Source organism: Canis lupus, chromosome 32, assembly GCF_048164855.1.
Source record: "Canis lupus baileyi chromosome 32, mCanLup2.hap1, whole genome shotgun sequence".
In the NCBI taxonomy this organism is placed as follows: domain Eukaryota; kingdom Metazoa; phylum Chordata; class Mammalia; order Carnivora; family Canidae; genus Canis; species Canis lupus.
This window is the reverse complement of record NC_132869.1, coordinates 19,492,217-19,515,684: the sequence shown is the minus strand read 5'-3', so window position 1 is coordinate 19,515,684 and position 23,468 is coordinate 19,492,217. Positions and strand designations below refer to the sequence as shown.

General features: G+C 37.6%; 1 protein-coding gene across 3 annotated transcripts in view; it reads left to right on the top strand.

Annotated features, from left to right (window-relative positions):
- ATP8B4 (ATPase phospholipid transporting 8B4 (putative)) overlaps nucleotides 1-23,468 on the top strand; it is a 236,410-nt gene that overhangs the window by 5,479 nt on the left and 207,463 nt on the right. Inside the window, exons 1-2 of one of the 3 annotated variants that reach the window (XM_072808446.1) lie at nucleotides 2,559-2,826; nucleotides 14,330-14,398. In XM_072808446.1, the coding sequence (XP_072664547.1) occupies nucleotides 14,371-14,398 (28 nt within the window). In that variant the 5' untranslated portion in view covers nucleotides 2,559-2,826; nucleotides 14,330-14,370. Of the gene's footprint in view, nucleotides 1-2,558; nucleotides 2,827-2,880; nucleotides 3,035-14,329; nucleotides 14,399-23,468 lie in introns of those variants that run through there. The other 2 variants (XM_072808447.1, XM_072808445.1) reach the window with 2 other exon arrangements.

The window sequence follows — 23,468 nt, the reverse complement described above, 5'->3', positions numbered from 1 at the left end:
AGAAAATGGTCCTTTAAGGACAGGTTTGGAAGTGAGAAGGTGAAGGATAAGGCCTCCCAGGAGGAGAGGATGATCTGAGTAGAGATGCCATGGTGGGGGTGTGTGGTTGATGTTTAGGTTAAGGAGAGGGGTCTTGATGGATTAGATTGGAGAACTTGGCTTGGAGACTGTAAAATTAGGAAAAATCAATAGAAGACCAAAAAGAAAAGGAGAGTTCTGTGCTTTCCTTCTTTTAGAAGTTTCTTTCTGACTCATTAGTTTATCAGGTAATAGGGAGGATCATCCCTTGCTCCCTCATTGGTCTTCTGTTAGGGGGACAACCATTGCTCCCTGTAAACGAAAACACTATTTTCCAAGAGTTCCATTTTTATTGGCTGACATATAAGGTCATTGTAAAAAAATTTAAGCAGTACTTTTGTAAGAACCAATGAAATATTTCTTCCAGGGCCACCAGCCCTTCCACCCCCAGACCATTTTTTGGAGGTGACTAGTATTAAATATTTCTTTTTGCTTATCCTTCCTGGTTTTATTCATTCAGTCAACAAATTTTTATTGAATGCCTTTTATGGACATGGGGTATACACAGTGAACAGAAGTCCCTGCTCTCAAGGAGCTTATAGTTTACTGGGAAGAAGCAGATAGTATATAGCAAGCACATTTAAAATATTTTACCAAATGGAATTATCCTATACATACTCTTGCAACTTGCTCTTTTCATTTGACGGTATATATTGGACATCTTTCAGTCCGTGTGTCAGTCTAAAGAGGCCTACCTCTTTAATTGGTACTCACTAATATTTATTGAACATCTGCTGTGCTTCAGGCACTGTCTTAGTCACAATTCTCTATGATAAGTATTGTAATTTTCATCTTATTACAGAGGAAGGGTCAAGGCCAAGAGAGATTTAAGAACTTGCTCAGAGTTACCTGGCTAGTCTCTGCTGGAGTCAGACCTGAACCCAGACCATCTGATCCTTCATTCCAGTTCTATTCCCTCTTGATGGCTGCATGGTATTCCTTTACATGGATATGCCTTCTCTTATTTGACCAGTCTTCTATTTTCAAGCCATTTTTAGTTTTTTACTATCACAGACAATGCTATAATGAACTTTCCTACAGATATGCTTATAATTGTCTGTGAGGTAAATTCCTAAGAGGTGGAAGCACACACATTCCTATATTTGATAGACACTACTTAGCTTCTCTTTAAAAATATTTTACCAACTTTTATACCGACAGTGTAGGAGAAAGTTCTGATTTCTTTATATCTTCTTCAACAAAGGGAGTTACCAAACTTACAGTAGTTGCTAATATAGCAAGTTGAAAAGTGATATAGAAATTATACTTAAAAACATTTTTAAGGAGTTTTTCATTTATTTTTGAATTTTTAAAAAGATTTTATTTATTTATTCATGAGAGACAGAGAGAGAGAGAGGCAGAGACAGGCAGAGGGAGAAGCAGGCTCCATGCAGGGAGCCTGACATGGGACTCGATCCAGGGTCTCCAGGATCACACCCTGGGCTGAAGGTGGCACTAAACCGCTGAGCCACCCGGGCTGCCCTATTTTTGAAACTTTTAAAGGTCTTTCTTTCTTTTTTTTTTTTTTTTCTTTTAAGATTTTATTTATCAGAGAGAATGAGCACAAGCAGGGGGAGCAGCAGGCTTCCTGCTGAGCAGGGAACCTGATGCAGGGCTCAATCACAGGATGCTGGGATCATGACCTGAGCTGAATGGAAGGCAGACGCTTAACCAACCCAGCCACCCAGGCACCCCAAGAGTTTTTAATTTTCAATATCTTAAGGAAATGATTGCTTCCTCTTACAGGCTGTTCTTGGTTCTTTTTATCATGCAAGAAAGAAAGCCATTACTCTTGTTTCAAGAAATCTGCAGTTTCTTGTGAGTAGGGAGGCTTGGCAGGGAAAGTCCTTCCTTTCTCTCTGATCTGGCTCTCTGTGGAGATGTGAGGGCTCAGTACCAGGATTTTCCAGGAGAGTGGAACTGATATGTGCAGAGGATAAAGTTGCTCTGGTTATAGAGACATGATTAAAATGTATTTGGTTTCAGTAGTTAACTGCAAATCTGATGCAACTTCTGGAAAACCCATAAATGGCTTTAGACATACTTAAAAGAAGACATAATCTTTTCTTTTAAAAATAGAAACAAACCAAAATATTTTTTCATCTAATCCTATCTTAAAACAAGAACCCCCACTCAAAGTGATTCTGAACTAAAAAGTTTAAATCCATTTCCTGTGCATTAATTTTTTTGGCATCCTCAGGGTTGTTTGCTTTACTCTGAGTTGAAATTAAAGATGTTTGGAAAAAGCGTCTTTATTCTTCATATTAAATGTTGCTTGAGTGTGCTTAGCTTTCATCCATAAGATACTAAAACTCCCTTTGCAATGATTTTTTTTAAAAAATGCTAATTCCTTCATCTCTGGAAAAAACAGGTGGGAACTCTAAAGATGTTTGCTTATTTTCCTCAGTCAAGGGCTGATGAAAGTTTGGTAAGCAGAAGTGGTAACTGTGACTCCTTCCGTTGTCTGCTTGCATCCTTCTGAACTCTTAGTTCCCACAGAGGAAGCCATCCTGCTGAAGCCAGCCTCTAGGGAGCTTCCTTTTGTTTCTTCAGAATTAACCAGTTCTGCCCTGGCAGCAATAGAAGGCAACTCTAGGAGAAGAGACTCTTCTGGGCTTTTGGTATTTTTCCAAGTGGTTTTTCTTCCCCAGTTCATCACTGGTAGTGAAGCTGCTTTCCTACAACACCGCCTTCTTTTTTCTGATGAGATGCTGATTCTGATCTGCCATCTAGCAGCTTCCGGTAGCGGTAAGTGGTCAAGAGTATTTTTCCGGGAGTTGATCTCAGGTTTTTAAGAATGTCCCCTAGAGACCCAGTTTGTTTTCTATGTAATTGCTAGAGCTTTCAGAATAGCCTTGCTTTTCTCCTTGTTCTCATCGACATGGTCATGGAATGGGTACCTGTTTGATCTCCCTGTATCCTCCCTTTAGGGAGAGAGGGTTAGGTCCAGACGGAGGTGAGTCTGTGGGGAGCATTCAAGGGTTTGTGAGGCCAAGAGGAGAGTCAGCTCAGGGCTGCCTGGAGTTTTCTGTTTCTCTTTTGTAGGTTGCTCTGTTGTTTTGCTGTTTTCATCTTCTGGTGTGGTTGAGGTTTAGCAAAGTCTATATTATTCGCTTACTAAAAAATAATTAGAAACTAGTTGGGTTTGGGAAATAGGACATTTTCTTTATTTCCTTTTTCAAATTGTTATTCTGTTAGCATCACCTATTATATGGCCAATGGGAATAGCATCGATAACCATTTCTTCTTGGCTTGTGGGTGTTGGTCACTTCCTTTGGGAGTAATTGATTTCATTTTTTTCAAGGGGCTTGTATCTTGCTCTCCTTTTCAAGATATTGTTTATTCCATGACCAATTCATGCTTTAAACATAAACGATTTACTACTAAACTACCCTCTGAGGCTAGAGCATTATGTTTTTAGTGCTGAGATTTGTTTAAACTGAGAAATTGATACTTCTAGCTGTTTGATTGATAGACATAAAGTGTCTCGGGTCCCTAGTTAATAGTGAGCTGTTTTGAAAAAAAAAAAAAATAAAGGAAAATGATGAGAAATTTTAATTGGGGGCTGAAGGCTTATTGGAAAGGAGATGAAGAAATATAGGACTGTGTGTGGAATTACCAACACGTGTCCCTAAATGGTCACCTTTGCCCAGGTGTTGTTTTATGCTAGCCTGTACTGCAAAATATAAATTCAGAGTGGTTTTTAAAAAGCTTATATTTATCTATCTTGTGCTTTTACATTGTTTCATCATACATACATCTGTAAAAATGAAGGGCCAAGCAATTTTTTGTGCACAGGAGGATTTTATTTTATTCTTACCTGGTAAATTAGAACTTTTCACTTAGTTGGAAAAGACTTAACCTTTTGTTTCAAAGTAAATTAGAAATTGTAGCTCTTCTAAAATTTTTTTTTAATGTATGTATTCTAGATGCTTGTACTGCATATACAAGAAATAGATGCTGGTATTTTCAGGATTTCTCACAAAAAGGTGTCCAATAAAATAGTAACCTCCAAGTGTTCCTCATGCCTAAAATCTTATTTGACTTTTTAGCAAATTAAAATTTTCAAATATTAATTTCTGATTAAATATTAAATGTAAAATTTAAATATATTGGTCACTGTATTTTTGGAAATATGTTTTTTCCTTTCTCTCTCTCCATTTCTTTGGTCAACTGCAGTTTGTTGAGCTCCTACCCCATGTCAGGCTGTGTGCTAGATGCCCAGAAGAAAATATCAGGCTTTTCCTAGAAAGCCTGAACATTTCATTTCAATATATCCTTCTCTGACTCTTCTTTTGAAGTTGAATGTTCCCAAGGACCTAGCCTCATCTTTTTATTGACTCGTCCTCATCCTCTGTCCTCTCCTAACTTTTTTTTATTCTTCCTGAGTGAGATTGTTCATGTCCCATGACTTTAGTGCTTGCATATATCTTGATGATTCCATCTACAAATCTGTCTTTTCTCTTTAGTGCTAAGAATATTTTCAATGATCAAGAGGAATTTCAAGACTAATGTCTTCAAGCTGAATTTATTATTCTCCCATCCAATTCCTGACACTCTGTTTTTTTTTTTTCTTCTTTCTCCCTTCTCTCCTGTATTTGTCATTTCAGTTAGTGGCACCTCTGTCCCCTCATTGTCTTGAGCCGAAAACATAGAAGCCACCCCAGATTCCTCCTTGGTCTGCGCCCGAATGTATGGACCATTTATAAACTCTGTCAATTCAATTGCAGAAACATTTCTAGAATCCAGCTTCAATTGCCTGTTGTCATTGTTCCCCCATGTCTTTCCATGCCAGGTGATGCTGTGAGAGTAACCTTCTCAAAAGTGCTGACAGAATGGGCTTGCATAGAGAGACAGAGTGCAATGACAGTGGACAAGGGAGCTGGCTTCTAACCATATCCTTCTCTGAGTGACCTCTTCCCCATTACTTGCAGGATTAACCATGGGTCTTGAACGTAGCCCTGCTGTGTCACCTCATCTTTCAAATGGGGATAATGACAGTCCCCACTTATAGAGTTTTGGTGAGGATTAAATGAGATGATACATGTCAAGTACTTAGGACAAGGCCAAGTACCCAGGGAATGGTAGTGATGATGATGACAACAATGATGAACATGATCAGTTCTTTCAAAATCCATCTGTAATCTACCTTGCCATGACTGTCACTGCTCCCCAAACTTTCTTTCACAGTACTTGGTATTTCCACAAGCTGTTCCTTTTGTCTGTCCTTACCTCATTTTACAAGCAAACTCTTTTTTCCTTTTCAGAAGGATTCAACTCAGAATCACTATCTATGACCTCTTAGCTGGCTCTGCAAAGCAGGCTTGGTGACTCTCTTCCCTCTGACTCCATGGTGCTTAATCCTTGCTTCCACGATAGCCATTCAAATGATCCATGTATTTTTTTTTTAAGATTTTATTTATTTATGAGAGACAGAGAGAGAGAGAGGCAGAGACACAGGCAGAGGGAGAAGCAGGCTCCATGGAGGGAGCCTGACATGGGACTCGATCCCGGGACTCCAGGATCACACCCTGGGCTGAAGGCAGCACTAAACCACTGAGCCACCTGGGCTGTCCCCATGTATTTGTTTTCATCTTTCCCAGACTACAGGCTTTTGAAAGACAGAGGTAGGACCTAATGATACTTGCCTCCCTCTATCTAGCCCAGGTTTGACATAGAATAGGCACCCAATTGGGGCACTTGGGTGACTTTAGTCAGTTAAGAGTCTGAGTCTTGGTTTTGTCTCAGGTCACGATCTCGGGGTCGTGAAATTGAGCCTTGCTTTGGGCTCTGCACTCAGTGCTTGGAGTCTGCTTGAGATCTCTATACCACCCAGCCCTCTCCCCCTGCCACTCACATTCTCTCTCTCTCAAACAAACAAATAAAATCTTAAACAGAATAGTTACCCAATAAGTGTTTGATTGAGCATCAGTAGGGATGGCTCTCAAATTGGACAGGAGGTTTTCTACTTGTGGAGAGTTAAACATACATTTAAGAAAAAAATAGCTTTCCTTTCTTGAGTCCTAACTTTATAGTAGGAGGCACTGTACTAATTTCTTTGTGGGCATGCTTCATGATCCTTTGAGTTACTCTAATTGTCCCTGTTTACAGATGAGAAAACCAGGACTTAGAAGAGAGGGAAGTTGCCAGAGGTTATGGAGCTGGCAGGACCAAGCCCAGCTGTCTGACTCACAAAATGGTGGAGGAACAGGGAAGTGAGAGGGGAAGGAAGATGACTCAGCCAGTGAGGAAGGCTTGTTTGGAAGAGAAAGGGAGCATGAGAAGGGCAAAAGTGCATTAGAGAGGCAGCAAGATCTAGGAAAGAAAGAGAAAAATAAATGAAGAGAGAAAGGATAAAAGTGAGCAGGGGATAAGCAAGAGGAAGAAAGGAGGCAGGAAGGATTCTTACCACTTCAGAATCTTGTGGCTGGTAACAGCTGCAAGCCTAACAGACTATAAACAGACTACAGTTTTGACATAACTCACAACAAAATCAATCTAATGTATCTTATATGGGAAATGGAATAATTTATTGGTAGGGAATGGTAATTAGATATAATTGCTAAGCAATTTATAAATTTGGACAATTACTTACACAGGCTTAAATTGTGTTCACTTCTACTTTTGTCCCTTATGGACAATTGACAAGTGCTATGGCTGTTGGCAGCTGTCACTGACACTAAGTATGATTAAAACATTATCTATATCTCCCACCCACACATCACATTCAAAGCTGTACAAGTGTAGGACAGAAGCTCAGTCATTCCTCCCAAGGCTGAGATATCCCTGCTGCACCAGGATCTTCCTTTTCTGGGTCTCTCTGCTGTGTTTCAGCCTCATCTCCTCCATCCCTCAGGGCCCTGGCACTGAGGGCCCCAGGGAATATTCTTGGGCTGGAAGGCAGATATGACCACAAAGTCACCTTGTCCAAAGGTGGGAGGACTTACTGAAGCTTTGCTTTTTTGCCTTTGGAAACCTGGAGCCAGAGGAAAGAAAGGGAAAAGGTAGGACCAGAGAAGATGGAGGACAGCAGGAGGAGAGAAGGGGTTGCTGGTTCCCTGATCCTGCCCTCCCAGCTTCCCATCCTCAGACGCTACTATTGCTCAGGCAGGCAGGCTTTTCAAGATTTACCTATGCCCACCCTGATGCTGGCCTCCCGGTCAGACCCCTCCCTTCCATTCTTGGTTGGGTTAGTCCTCAGAGACAAGGTGAGTTGGATTGGAAAGCAAGTGCCTGGTTGAAAAACATGAAGGAAAGTTAAGAAAACAGGGAAGGGAAACTGGGAGATTAAAAGGGGGGGGAAGGGAGGGAGTAGAAGAAGAAAAAACAAATGGGAGGAGAAAAGGAAACACATTTTTATGGAGTGACATACATATATATATATATTATATATATGTTATATATATAATATATATAATATTTGTGACCCATATATATATATATATATATAATATATATATATTTAACCATATATAATGTGTGTATTTAACCTCACAGCAACTCTAGGAGGAAGGCATTATTGTCTCTATTTTACAGATTCAATGACTGAGCCTTAGGAAAGGGAAATGACCAAAATAACACAAGATACAAAGTAGCTGAGCTGCGATGGGAATTCTATTATCCTAAAAGTGTCTCCTATATAGTACAGTGTTTCCAAAGAAGAAGAGAAAGCAGACCAGAACAGAGAGAGGAGAACAGAGGAAGAAGAGGTTGGGAGGTCCTCACAAGGGATGAGGTCTAGGGTTGGGCTTATTGAAGCTGTGTGAGTCCTTTCTCCTTTGGCCCATCTTGTCCCTGAGTCCTGAGAACTGGAGAGAATCCCTTGCTCAAAGGAAGTAGAGGATCTCCCCCCACCCCCCCACCCCCGCCGACCCAGGGAGGGCACTTTTGTTCCTCCCTAGACTCTGATTTGAAGACAGGCAGGGATGGGCTCACCTGGGCAACACTCTGGGCAAGTAAGGAGAAGCTGCCAAGAATCTGTCCCATGTTGCTCTCCTGGCTTCCATTGCTCCTGTCTTTTCCTCAACTGCCTTGGCTCCTTCCTTATGCCTTTCTTTTCTGATCTCCTCCAATTCCTTTGCCTTTCTGTCACTCTACCTTGCATTTTTAATCTTTCTCTTTCCATTGTTTCCCCTCCTCTCAGTTTATCCCCAGGACTGTGCCCCCCCTCAAACACATGTCCTCTTTAAAGTTTTATTATTCATTTACACTTATCTCTTTTGTTTTATTGTAGAATGTCTTGTTATGAAGTTAGACTCACTGTTCTCATTTCATCCTAATGTTCATGTTGATACTTTGACAAAGAAATTTCAGAAGGCTACCCTCAAGATAACTAATATCCAATGAGCTTTTTCATCATGTGGCCCCAATCCCAGCAACCTATCCAATTTGAGTTTATTTGCCCTGGATTCTGTAATGAATTAGTACGGTGGAAAAACTAGGAACCCAAGGTTAGCGCGTTTGACTCCAAAGGACAAGCCTCCAACCACCACTTCCTCCTACTCGTTGAGCAGGTCATTGGGCTGGCTGTTCCCTTGGAGGCCTCTTGGTGAATTTACTACATCTAGAATGGGTTGTTTGTCCTTTGGATTTTGGATTGTAATTCAACAGCATACCAAAACCAGATTTATCTTTCTGAGTTAGACTAATAATATTAGCTCAGGAGACTGGTAATATAAAATAAGAATGGCAATTTATTAATTTAAAACGTGTAACATAACTGTCAGGAGGACGAGAATGTTCACTTTGGCATGCATGACTAGTGCACTCTTTCCCCATAGACTTCTGTGGGAAAGCAAGTTATTATCAGCAGGTTGCTTGGTGATCGTGGAATTGGAGCAGGGGGAATTAACAATAATAGCTTGATTGTTGAATGATCTCAGATTATTAAAGGAAATCTCCATTTTAATCCTTTGTTTAAAATGTTGAGTCACCTGTACTCAGGTGTACCCATTTTCACTATAAGTAGAGATCTTGTGGAATCATATGGACAGGATGTTATGTTCTCTTCTTCATATTCCACACAGAGCTGCTTAAGTAGCATTTCTAACTCGGAGGTCTTGCTATCACCCTCAGTCTCAAGGTGTCTGAAACCAGCTCCTTATTTTCCCTGAACAAACTAGAGTCTTCCTTTGACCATGTCATTTTTTCCATTAGAAAAATTATTTTCTGTAAGCAAGATTCAAAACCTGAACTGGAAATGTAAAAAAAAATTCTTATGGAAGCATAATTTTCAATCTTTTCAAAAAACTCTACTCATTGCCTTTAAAAATGAATTAATATACATAAAAGCCCTTAGTTACTTAGCTGCTCCTTTCTCAGCCTTCCTCTTTTCCCATACCTCTCTTTCTTGTAAAACCCCCCTATGACTTTCACACAATGAAACCATTTTAATCTCTTGCATAAGATGAAACAGGAATTAAATAAGACTTATCAGCACCTTTCCTTTTTCTGTTTCCTCTATTTGGGGTGATATAAAAAATAGGGAATATATTCAGATAGATACATTTTGCCTCAGCACTTGGAAATGGTTGAAATTCAGAATCCTAAATTCCTACTTCTAGAGCTAGATTTCACATTAGCAAACCTTTTCTCCTACCTGATTTGTCTATTCTATTTCCTTAGACCTTAACTGGTCTGAAAGTTCAACAAAAGATGGATTTTCTGGGTGGCCTGGGTGGCTCAATGGTTTAGCGCTGCCTTCAGCCCAGGGCGTGATCCTGAGGACCCCGGAATCAAGTCCCACATCAGGCTCCTTGCATGGAGCCTGCTTCTCCCTCTGCCTGTATCTCTGCCTCTCTCTCTCTCTCTCTCTCTCTCTCATTAATAAATAAAAAATAAAATCTTAAAGAAAAGATGGATTTTTCTTTACTCTGACATCTTTTAGAATTAGTGTCAGCTAGGGGTATTTTGGTGAGTTGATAAATATCCAGGAATGAAGGCACTGAATTTCACTTCCTCAAAACTAAACTAGAATCTGCTACATTAGTATGAATCCTCTGTTAATTATGCCTGGAATTGCTGCTGTTACAAGGAAAATATTTGATTGGAGAAACATGGGCCTGAGAGTTAATTCTTAATTTTTTGTTGTAACTTTATGTCTCAGGGAGTGAACGCATTTGAATAGGATCATTAAATAAGAAATACCTTTCACAAATCTTGTAAAAATACTAATTTATACAATTGTGATTATATTATCACTCTGGATTAATTATAAAGGGGAGAATATTTTCTACAGAGGATAAAATAGCTAAAGTTCACAAAATGCATTTATTCAGTATCTTTAAAACAAATGATTTTAAAGACATTTTGGAAAGTGGTTTTAGAGAAATTAAAAGCATGAAATAGCTGTATGGCTGAAAGGTAGTTTTAGGAAGGATATGGTATTGCTTTATGTTTGTTTGGTTAGGGGTTGTTAAAACGAGAAGTACTTGCAGAAGTATCTAAGTTAAGAGAGGGAAGTGATGGCATCATGGATATACATGTTTTGGGTACATTTATATATTCATCTTTTGAACTGGTCATCTGTTAGGACTAATCCTTCAGAGCAATGTGGAAAAGAAGAAAGAATAAGTTGGCTAGTGGCCAGTACTCTTATTAAGTTCCTGAGAGATTGAATTTCTTTCTCCTGCCTGCATTCTAATTGCCACCTGTCAGGGTATAGAGTCCCTTTTGCCCTCTTGTTTAAAGAATTATTCTTCCTTTCACCTGCTCCCGGGACTCTGAGCCCATGAAAACACAACGTGTTGACTTAGTCTCAGGAGAGTATTTTAAAGCCCTAACAAATTGGCTTAGACCTTGTGGATGAGCCTTATGTCTATTAATCTGGCCAGATGGGGCCAGCAGATCCAGATGTCATTGTCACAGAATCCATTCATCCTCCTCCTCCTCCTCCCCATTTTGTATCTGTTGTGACTACTTTTTAGAACAAAGATAGTTCTTGGATGAAAACACTTTTATCCATATTATTTATTTTTTATTTCTTTTATTTTTTATATTTTTAAAAAGATTTCTTTGAGAGAGAGAAAGAGAGAGAGAGTGCACGGGCAAGTGAGCACAAGCACAGGGAGGGGTAGAGGCAGTGGCAGAGGGAGAAGCAGGCTCCCTGCTGAGCAGGGAGGCTCATACTGGCCTCTATCCCAGGATCCTGTGATCTTGACCCGAGTCTAAGGCAGACTTTAGCTGACTGAGCCACCCAGGCACCCCTATCCATGTTATTTCTTGCAGGAAGGCTTTTCCTTAAAAAAAAAAAAAAAAAATTACTCTCAGTGCATCTGTTTGTTTTTTTTTTTTAATACCTACAGTGCCTCCTTTTGTTCTCCTCCTCTAAGCTTTTCAAATTTCTCTTTTCTTTCTGTTTGTCTACAATACTCTTCCTATTGCTAAGTAAATGTTGTTCATCTTTGAAGTTTTTCCTACGCTGGAGATGGGGGTATGAAAGAGGATGGGGACTGGCCAGAAGGAGGGGTAGATGAGAAACACATGGTGGCCCCCAGTGTGGGAAAATCTAAGACATTCTGGCATGTAGGTTCAGGTTCTGGGAAGGGATAGTTGCTAGAAGGGAAGCACCTTTACACTTATTGTGGTAAGCATGGAGTAGTGTATGGAATTGTCAAGTCTATGTGGTACACCTGAAACTAATACAACATTGTATATTAATTATACTACAGTACAGGCATGCCTGGGTGGCTCAGTCAGTTGAGTGTCCTACTCTTGTTTAGGCTCAGGTCATGATATTGGTGTTGTGGGATTGAAGCCCACATTGGGCTCCACACTCAGTGGGGAGTCTGCTTGAAGATTCTCTCCCTCTGCATCCCCCCCAAGTAAATAAATCTTTAGTGATACTTCAATCCAAAAATATTAAAAAAGGATGTGCCTTTTAATGTCTGAAAGCCCCGGGTCCATTCCTAATACAAATTAAAGACCTCATCCATTCCTTCATTTAGCAAATATTTATTGATCATTACTATATGTCGGTATGCATTAGATACTGGAGATATAGCTGTGGACTAGACAGATAAAGTCCCTACCTTACTGGGGTTTGTAGACTAATAAGAAAACAGCCAATATAATGAAATAGGCAAATATTTCTAGAATGATAGGGGCTCTGCAGTGGAGGTTCTGGATTATATGAGAGCACATACAGTTGCCCCAGTCCCTGATTTGGGGGATCAGAGTGGCTTTGTAGAGGAAGTGATGTATGAATTAATATTGTAAATAAAAGTAGGAGTTAGGTTAAGGGTTGGATGGGGTTAGGCAGAAGGAAAAGCATGTGCTGGGCTCCCAGATGGAAAGAAGCTGACCTGAGTATTTCTGGAGTATAGACATGAGGTGGTGCAATGAGAATGGGGACAGTGAGGAGAGTAATGAGAAATCAGGCTACAAAAATGAACAGGGACCAGGTTGTAGAGAGCCCAAGGAGTCATACTAAAGTTTGACTCTCTTTTTTCTTTCTTTCTTTCTTTCTTTCTTTCTTTCTTTCTTTCTTTCTTTCTTTCTTTCTTTCTTTCTTTTCTTTCTTTTCTTTCTTTTCTTTCTTTTCTTTCTTTTCTTTCTTTTCTTTCTTTTCTTTCTTTTCTTTCTTTTCTTTTCTTTCTTTTCTTTCTTTCTGGCTAATGGGAAGTTATTGGAGGGTTTTCATCAAGGGTGTGACAGGACGCCATTTACCTTTTATAAAGACGACTCTGCTTCAGTGTGGACCCTGGTCTATAGGTAGCTAAAATTGGAGCAGGGAAACTTATTATGAGCAATGCTAGGGAAAAACAATCACTGATCAGCAGACATTCTTAGAGGCAGCCAGATGCCTGGGGCTGTGGTGGGAGGGGCTCATCTTGGGCAGCACAGTTGGTAGAAGGTATTGGGGGAGAAACAGAAGAATTAGTGATGGATTATGTTTAATATTTAATGACTTATCCCTGCTTTCAGCAGTATCTGGCAGCTGAATTTCTTGCATAGATTCATCATTTTTATTTTTATTTTTTATTTTTTAATTTTAAAATTTTTAAGGATTTTATTTATTTATTTATTTATTCATGAGAGACAGAGAGAGAGGCAGAGACATAGGCAGAGGGAGAAGCAGGCACCCCACGGGGAACTTGATGTGGGACTCAATCCCAGGACCCTGGGATCATGACCTGAGCCAAAGGCAGATGCTCAACCACTGAGCCACCCAGGTGCCCCAGATTCATCATTTTTAGTAATCAGTCCCTAAAAAAGCAGTAGGTCTCACAAAGTGTCAGTGGTCCTGTTTGTCAAGCATATCCAGGAGTAGCTGTGCCCTCAGAAGGTTACTGCTTTTCCTGGAGGTGGCAGAAGGGAACTCTTTGATCTGGGGCCATAAGAAGGAGAATTCTTGGTTTCAGGCTTTTTAGTCTCTGAGAGATTCGTAGTGGAGCAGTGGCTGTTGATGAATTTTTCTCAGCATCCTTCTTTCTTGTAATTACTAAACTATAAGCAGTGACAGTTCCTCTCCTCTGGTCTCTGTATGAGCAACTTCTTTATGTGGCATCCTGGCACACCACTTCTTTGAGCAGGAAGCAGATAAGTCATCTCTCTTTCAAACCGAAAGAGCGTGTGTCCAATACCCCTGCCCACCCTGTCATATGTTTGCAAAGGTTCCTGAGTTCATTTCTACATTCTGTCAGGTTATAAATGATTGAAATAATTTGTTTACCCCTTTTTTCATTCATTCTAAATCTTTTAATAGAGTTTACCACAATTAGACCACATGTAGGGAAAAATTGAAAGGTAATAATAACATTCTGGCTTTTTGGGTAGCTACCTGGAGAAGACTATACACAGAATGAATTGAGAAAAATTTTGAACTATGAGCTGGGCCAGCCAATAATTTCCTCTCACATGTAGCTCCTGTAATTTAGCAGTGGTCCCAGTGCTAGCTTTGGGAAGGAATCATCTAATGATACTTGAATAAAAAGGAGATGCTGTAGCTTCACCCCTGATATATTCTGATTCAAAGAGTTTGGAATAAATTAGAAAATTTGGCTCAGAATGGCACATTTGGACTTACCTTATATTGTTTCATATAGCATGTGATACAAATAGACTACTTTTGCATAGAATTATTCTTATCTAGTTAGATTTAAGCCTGATAAATGGAATCTGTTATTCATTATTGTGCCAATGATTCCAAGTCATCTAGATTTGACTAGGAAGAAAGGTAAAAGGTGGAAATTTATGGTTAATGAGCACTTTTCAAATACTAATGTTGTATAGTTTTCTTGTTTTTTAATAGGCCAACTGTTGAAACCTGCTGAAACATAACTAGATGAAATAATGTTCTGCAGTAAAAAGAAATCACTTGGTAAGTATTGAGCTCTTCAGATGACACAGAGTGAATATGACTTAATTTTTAATTTACTTTTAAAAATTTTGCTCCATTTTATTTTGTGGAGGTAAGTTTATATACAAAAAACCTACATAAATCTTAAATGTTCAGTTTGATGAATTTTGACAGTTGTCTACATCTTTCTGGTTACCAGCCCAAAACAAGATACAGAAAATTTCTACCATCCCAGAAAGTTCCCTTGTGCCCTTTAAAAAATTATCTATTTTTAATTGAAGTATAGTTGACATACAATATTGTATTAGTATCAGTTGTGCAACATAGTGATTTGATATTTATATACATTATGAAATGCTCATCATAAGTATAGTTACCATCTGTCATGCAAAGTTATTACATTATTTATTATAATCCCTATGCAATACTTTATATTCTTGTGACCTATTTTATAGCTGGAAGTTTGTACTTTTTAATCCTCTTCACCCATCTCCTCATCCCTTCTTCCCTATGGTAATCACCAGTTTGTTCTCTGTATTTATGAGTCTGTTTCTATTTTGCTTTATTCATTTGTTTTTTAGATTCCACATATAAGTAAAATCATATGGTATTTGTCTTTCTCTTTCTGATTTATTTCACTAAACTTAATACCTTCTAGGCCCACTCATGTTGTCACAAATGATAAAATTTCATTCTTTCGAATGGCTAAATAGTATTTCTCTGGGTGTGTGTGTGTGTGTGTGTGTGTCCAGCATATCTTCATCCATTCATCTATTGGTGAACACTTAGATTGCTTCCACTTTGGCTGTTATGAATAATATTGCAATAAACATAAGAGTGCATATATTTTTTGAATTAGGGTTTTTGTTTTATTGGGGTAAATAACCAGAGATGGAATTGCTGGATTATATGGTATTTTTATTTTTAATCTTTTAAGAAACCTCTATACTGTTTTTCATAGCAGTTATACCAATTTACCTTTCCAGAAACAGTGCATGAGCGCTCCGGTTTCTCCATATCCTCACCAACAGTTTTTGTCATTTTGATTATAGCTGTTCTGACAGTTGTAAGGTTTTGATTTGCATTTCCTTGATGCTCAGTGATGTTGAGCATCTTGTCATGCATCTGTTGGCCATCTGTATGTTTTCTTTGGAAAAATGTCTATTCAGATTCTCTACCCATTTTAAGTCCAATTTTTTTTATCTTGAATTGTATGAATTCTTTATACTAACTCCTTACCAGATATATCATTTACAAATATCTTCTCCAATTCAGTAGTCTTTTTAAAAAAAGATTTTAAAATTTATTTTAGAGTGAGTGGGTAGGGGGTGTAGAGGGAGAGGGGGAGAAAAACTTTAGCAGGTTCCACACTGAGTGTGGAGCCAATGTGGGGCTCAATGTCACAACTCTGAGATCATGACCTAAACTGAAACCTCGAGTCGGACTCCTAACTGACTGTGCCACCCATATATCCCTGTCTTTTCATTTTATTGATGGTTTTCTTCACTGGGCAAAAGTCTTTCAGTCTGATATAGTCTCAGTTGTTTATTGTCATCTGCAAATAGTACTGCAATTTTACTTCTGCTTTACCAATTTGGGTGCCTTTAATTTCTTTCTCTTACTTGATTACTATGGCTAGGACTTCCAGTACTATGTTGAATAAAAGTGGCAAGAGTGGATATCCTTGCCTTGCTCCCGATTTTAGAGGAAACATTTTCAGCTTCTCATCACTGAGAATGATGTTAGCTGTGGGTTTGTTATACATGGCCTTTATTACGTTGAGATATGTGCCCTCTGAACCCACTTTGCTGATATTTTTTTTATCATGAATGAGTGACAAGTTTTGTCAAATGCTTTTTCTACATTTGTTGATATGATCATATGATTTTTATCCTTCATTTTGCTTCCTTCATAATGTGGTATGTTACACTGGTTGATTCGTGGATACTATATCCCTGGAAGAATTTTCTAGGAACAAGGATATTCTCCTGTATTACTGCAATATTGTCAATACACCCAAGAAATATAACATTGGTAAATAACATAGATTCCATTTTTCAGTTTCTCCATTTGTCCATAAAACATCTTATCTCTCAGAGCTGGTTTTTATTTTTGGTATGGTACCTAATAGATGTTCACACATTGTGTTTGGCTTGTAATTCCTTTATTTTCTTTTAAATTTACAACAGTTTTTCATTATACAGAATTTTGGAAAAGACCATTACAACACCCAAATAGATTTGGATTGGACATTCTTGGCACGAATATCATAGAGATAATGTTTTATTTTTAATGGGCAATTAGTTAATTGACATTGTATGAGGAATGTAACTTTCTGATCTTCCTTACACATAATTTCATTTTACAGACCAATAGTCATTGTGATGTAATAAGGCCAAATGTTTTGGCCACGTATCTGATTCTATATCTGCTTTGGGACAGATTTTCAGAGAAATCTGACACTATCATTAGCATCATCATGATTGGGGATGATACATCTTTGGGTTACATCAGTTCCTATAGATTTATTTGGTCATAGACTGGAGAGCTATTATAACCTATTCATTTGCTATGCAGGCAGTCAACAAATATTTTGAGCCCATGTGATATGCTAGGAAGTGCTAACCTTTCTTGATTTCAAGATTTTTACAGTTTGATAAAATGCGTGTATCGTCACACAATTGTTAAGTTTACAGTAGCAACGATAATTTAAAAATAGTTTGCTAAACATTACTACAACTGGTATATTTGATAGAGGAGCACAGATTAGAGACCTTCTAGTCAGCCTGGGGTTGTCATGGGGAAAACTCATGAAGAAGTGATATTTTAATCCCAATGAGATGTTGAATATCTGCAATAGTTGAGAATATAAACTTCCACAACATCATCAGGAAGCTTGGGCTAGAGATGATGTATATGAAAATATAACAAGCCAAACATGATGTTGTGGGTAAAAAATAATTCTCTCATATATTCTTTATTATAACCATATTCATATAAGTCTCACATTCTTTAAGATGTAAAAAATCCCAGCTAATTGACTCAAATTTCAAACATTATGATTATAATCTATTTGTTCTTTTTAAAAAATTTAATTCCAGTAGAGTTAACATACACTGCTTTAGTTTCAGGTGTAAAATATAATGATTCAACAATTCTGTATATTACTCCGTGCTCATCATAAGTGTACTCTTAATTTCCTTTATCTGTTTCACCCATCCTCCACCCCTGCCATCTGGTGGGTGAACAAACTGTTGGTTTGTTCTTTATAGTTAAGAGTCTACTTTTGGTTTGTCTCTTTTTTTCTTTGTTCATTTAAATTTATTTCTTAAATTCCCTATATGACTGAAATCATCAGGTATTTGTCTTTCTCTGACTGATTTATTTTACTTAGCATTATACCTTCTGGCTCTGTCCACATCACTGCAAAAGGCAGGATTTCATTCTTTTTTATGGTGTAATAATATATATACCGCTTCTTTATTCAGTCATCTACCAAAGGACACTGGGCTGCCTCCATAGTTTGGCTATTGTAAATAATGCTGCAATAAACAAAGGGGTGCATGTAACCCTTTAAATTAGTGTTTTTGTATTCTTTAGTTAAATACCAGTAGTGGAACTAATGGATCATATGATAATTCTATTTTTAATTTTTTGAAGAACCTCTGTACTGTTTTCTTTAGTGGCTGTACCAGTTTGCATTCCTATCAACACTACTAGAGGGTTCCTTTTTCTCCACATCCTCACCAACAATAGTTTTTTCTTGTGTTTTTGATTTTAGCTATTCTTACAGGTATGAGGTGATAGGTCATTGTAGTTTTGATTTGAATTTCCCTGATGATCAGTGATGACCATCTTTTCATGTGTCTGTTGACTATCTGTATGTCTTCCCTTGGAGAAATGTTTGTTCTTGTATTCTGTCCATTTTTAAATTGAATTATTTGTGTTTTTGTGTTGAACTGTATAAGTTCAACTGTATAAGTTATTTATATGTTTATATACTAATCCTTTATTGGATATATCATTTACGAATATCTTCTCCCACTCAGTAGGCCGTATTTTAGTTTTGTTGATTGTTTCCTTTGCTGTGCAGAAGGTTTTTGTTTTGATATAGTCCTAGTAGTTTATTTTTGCTTTTGTTTCCCTTGCCTCAGGAGACATATCTAGGAAAATATTACTCCAGGTAATGTCCTAGAAATTACTGCCTGCGTTCTCTTCTAGATTTTTATGTTTTTAGGTCTCACAATTAGGTCCTTGATCCATTTTGAGGTTTCTTTCATGAGTGCATGGTGTGAGAAACTGATTCAGTTTCATTTTTTGCATGTCACTGTCCAGTTTTCCCAACATCATTTTTTTTGTATTTTATTTTTAAAAATATTTTATTTATTTACTCATAGACACACACACACACACACACACACACAGGCAGAGATACAGGCAGAGGGAGAAGCAGGCTCCACGCAGAGAGCCTGACGTGGGACTCGATCCAGGGTCTCCAGGATCACGCCCTGGGCTGCAGGCGGCGCTAAACCGCTGCGCCACCGGGGCTGCCCTTTTTTTTTGTATTTTATTTTAAAAATATTTTATTTAAACTCAATTTGCCAACATATAGTATAACACCCAGTGCTCATCTCATCATGTGCCCTCCTCAGTGCCCTTCCCAACACCATTTCCTACTTTGTCAATGACTAACTGACCATATAATTGTTGGTTTATTTCTTTCTGGGTTTTCTGTTCTGTTACATTGATATATGTGTCTATTTTTAGTGCTGGTACCATACTCTTTTGATTATTATAGCTTTGTGGTACATCTTGAGATATGGGGTTGTGGTACCTCCAGTTTTGTTCTTCTTTCAAGATTGCTTTGGCTACTTGAGATCTTTCAGTACAAATTTCAAGATTATTTGTTCTAGTTCTGTGGAAAATGTTCTTGGCATTTTGCTAGGCAGTGCATTAAATATGTAGGTTGCTCTGGGTAGTATGGATATTTTAATAATATTTGTTCTTCTGATATATGAGCATAGAATATCTTTTCATTTGTTTGTATTGTCTTCAATTTCTGTCATGAACATTTTAGTTTTCAGAGTACAGGTCTTTCATCTCCTTGGTTAGGTTTATTCCTAGGTATTTTATTATTTTTGATGCAATTATAAATGGGACTGTTTTCTTAATTTCTCTTTCTGCTAGTGAATAGAAATGGATTTCTGTATGTTAATTTTGGATCCTGTGACTTTAGTGAATTCATTTATCAGTTTTAGTAGTTTTTTTTTTTTTTTGAGTCTTTAGGGTTCTATACATATAGTATTGTGTCATCTGCAAATAGTGAAAGTTTTACTTCTTTCTTACCAATTTGGATGACTTTTATTTCTTTGTTGTCTGACTGCTGTGGCTAGGACTTGCAGTACTATGTTGAATAAAAGTGGTGAGAGTGGATTTTCTTGTCTTGTTCCTGATATTAGAGCAAAAGTTCTCAGTTTTTCTCCATTGAGTATGATGTTAGCTGTGGCTTTTTCATAAATGGCCTTTATTATGTTGAAGTATATTTCCTCTAAAACTACTTGAAAGTTTTTATCATGTGTGGTGTTGTACTTTGTCAAATGCTTTTTCTGCATCTACTGAAAAGATCATATGGTTTTTCTTTCTCTTATTGATGTGATGTATTATGTTGATTGATTTGCAAATATTGAATCACCCTTGCATCCTGGGAATAAATCCCACTTGATCATGGTGAATGATTTTTTTATAATGTATTGTTAGATTTGGTTTGCTATATCTTGATGATTTTTACATCTGTGTTCATCAGAAATATTGGTTCATCAGAGATAAGTTCTCTTTTTTTGTAGTGCCTTTATATGGTTTTGGTATCAGTGTAATGCTGGCCTCATAGAAGGAATTTGGAAGCTTTCCTTCCTTTTCTCTTTTATGGAATAGTTGAGAATAATAGGTACTTACTTCTTTTTAAATATTTGATAGGGGCACCTGAGTGGTTTAGTTGGTTAAGTGTCTGACTCTTGATATCAGCTTGGGTCATGGTTTCTGGGTTGTGGGAATGAACCCTGAATTGGACTCTGCACTCAGTGGGGAGTCTCTCTCTCTCTCTCTGCCCCTCCCCCTGCTCATTCTTTCTCTCTCAAATAAATAAGTAAATCTTAAAAAAATAAATGTTTGGTAGCATTCACCTGTGAAGCCATCTGGTCCTGGACTTTTGTTTGTTGGTAGTTTTTGATTATGTATGCAATTTCCTTGTTGGTAATTGTTCTGTTCAAATTTTCTATTTCTTACTGATTCAGTTTTGAGAGATTACATGTTTCTAGGAATGTATCCACTTCTTTTAAGTTGTCCAGTTTGTTGGACTGTAATTTTTTTATAATATTCTCTTATAATCCTTTTTATTTCTGTGGTGGTGTTATTTCTTTTTCATTTCTGATTTTGCTTGAGGTTTTTTTATGAGTTTGGCTAAAGGTTTACAAATTTTGTTGATCTTTTTAAAGAAACAACTCCTGGTTTAATTGATCTGTTTTCTTTTTTGGGGGGTTTCTATTTTATTCTTTAATCTTTAATATTTCCTTCCTTCTACTTCCTTCTGTCTGTTTCTAACCCCTTTAGATGTAGAGTTATGTTTTTTATTTGAGATTTTTCTTGTTTCTTGAGGCAGTCCTGTATTGCTATAAACTTCCCTCTTAGAACAGCTTTTGCTGTATCCTGAAAATTTTGGACCATTGTGTGTGTGTGTGTGTGTGTGTGTGTGTGTGTGTGTGTGTGTGTATGTGTGTATGTTTTAAAGATTATTTATTTGAGAGAACGAGAGAGTGTGAGCAAGCATGAGTGAGGAGGAGAGGCAGAGGCAGAGGCAGAGGGAGAAGGAGAAGCAGACTCCTCGATGAGCAGGGAGCCCAATGCAGGGCTTGATCCCAGGATCATGGAATCATGACCTGAGTCCAAGGCAGATGCTTCACCAATTAAGCCATCTAGGCATTTCCTAGACTGTTGTGTTTTCATTGTCATTTGTTTCCATGTATTTTTCGATCTCCTCTTTAATTTCTTGGTTGACTCATTCATTGTTTTGTAGCATGTTATTTAGCCTCCATATATTTATTCTCTTTCCAGATTTTTTTCTTCTGGTTGAGTTCTAGTTTCATAGTGTTGTGGTTGGACAAGATGCATAGTATGACTGCAATCATTTTGAATTTGTTGAGTCTTGATTTGTGGCTCAATATGTGATCTATTCTGGAGAATGTTCTATGCATATTTGACAAGAATGTGTATTCTGCTGTTTTAGGATGGAATGTTATAAATAGATCTGTCGTTAGATCCATGTGTTCCAATGTGTCATTCAAAGCCACTGTTTCCTTGTTGATTTTCTGCTTTGAAGATCTGTCCATTGATTTAAGTGGAGGTTAAAGTCTCCTATTATTGTAATACTGTTTATTGCTTTCTTTATGTTTGTTATTAGTAGATTCATGTATCTGGGTGCTCCCATGTTGGGTGCATAAATATTTACAATTGTTATACCTTGTTGGACTGTTCTATTTATGATTGTATAGTGTCCTTCTTTGTCTCTTTTACAGTTTTCGTTTAAAGTCTATTTTGTCTGATATAAGTATTGTTACCTTAGCTTTCTTTTTACTTCGATTTGCATGATAAATGCTTTTCCATCCCTTTAGTTTCAATCTGCATGTGTCTTTAGGTCTGAAATGAATCTTTTGTAGGTGGCATATATATGGGTCTTGCTTTTTATCCATTCTGTCACCCTATTTTTTTATTGGAACATTTAGTCTATTTACATTCAAAGTAAATATTGCTATGTATGTACTTATTACCATATTGTTAGTTGTTTTATGGTGGTTTTTGTAAATCTTCTCTTCTCTATTCCTTTCTTCTCTTGCTCTTTTCTCTCATAGTTTACAGGCTTTCTTTAATGATATATTTGGATTCTTTTCTCTTATATTTTGCATATATATTATTAGTTTTTGTGGTTATTACTATTAGGTCATATATGACATTTTATGCCTATAGTGGTCTAAAATAAGTTGATGATTGCTTAAGTTTGAACCCATTCTTTAGTCTTCTCCCCAGTCTCCCAGGTTTCAGGTATATGATGTCATACTTTATATCTTTTAATTTTGTGATCTCTTGACTAATTTTTAGAAATGTACCTATTTTTATTGCTTTTGTTTCCTACTTCTTTTTCTTGTACTTGTGGTTTTTCCTTTCTACTTAGTGAGTTCCCTTAAATATTTCTTGCAGTTTTTGTTTGTCTGAGAAACTGTCTCTTTCTATTCTGAATGATAGTTTTGCTGGATAGAGTATTCTTAGCCGCAGTTTTTTTTTCCTTTTATCACTTTGAATATATCCTGTCCCACTTCCTTCTGTTCTGCAAAGTGTCTGGCAAAAAGAATCAGCTGATGGCCTTATAGAGTTTCCCTTGTATGTAACTGTTTTCTTTTCTCTTGATGCTTTTCAAATTTTTTCTTTGTTACTACTTTTGCCTTTTTAATTAGTATGTATCTTAATTGTAAAATTGGGTTGACTTTGTTGGGGGCTCTCTGTGTCTAGGCTGAGGGGCAGGGGAGGAAAGTAATGTTCACCATCTCCTCTGTTCCTTGAGAAGTCTCCCAAGGATCACTGCTTCTCCAATACATTCTCTGAGATTAGTAAACAAGTCACCCTCCATAAACTCCAGGTGTCTTTTCAAACTGATGCTTCTATGCTGTATGTCCTTGGAGACGTTTCTTATGGTGTGTCTTTTAGGGTAAGGACTCAGTTCCCTATTGCCCTCTCTCCAGGCTCTCCCAGGGTGGAGCAGGTTGAATTTTGAAGTTCCAGATGTTAAGCCTTGCTGATTGTAAGCTCTTGAGAAAAATATGCCCTTCTGGTTTTCAAAACCAAATGTTATAGGGATTCTCTGGGCCTGGGACACCTGTTGTAAGGATCTGTTTCTTTCTAGTCTCTGCACCCATGATGTCTTTTCCCTTCCATGGACAGTCGCATAGGTCTATTGAGCTCCTGACTGCGTCTCTGCCCTTCCTACCCTGTTTTGTGTGTGTTTTCTACATTTAGCTGCGGAGAGTCTGTTCTGCTAGATTTCTGG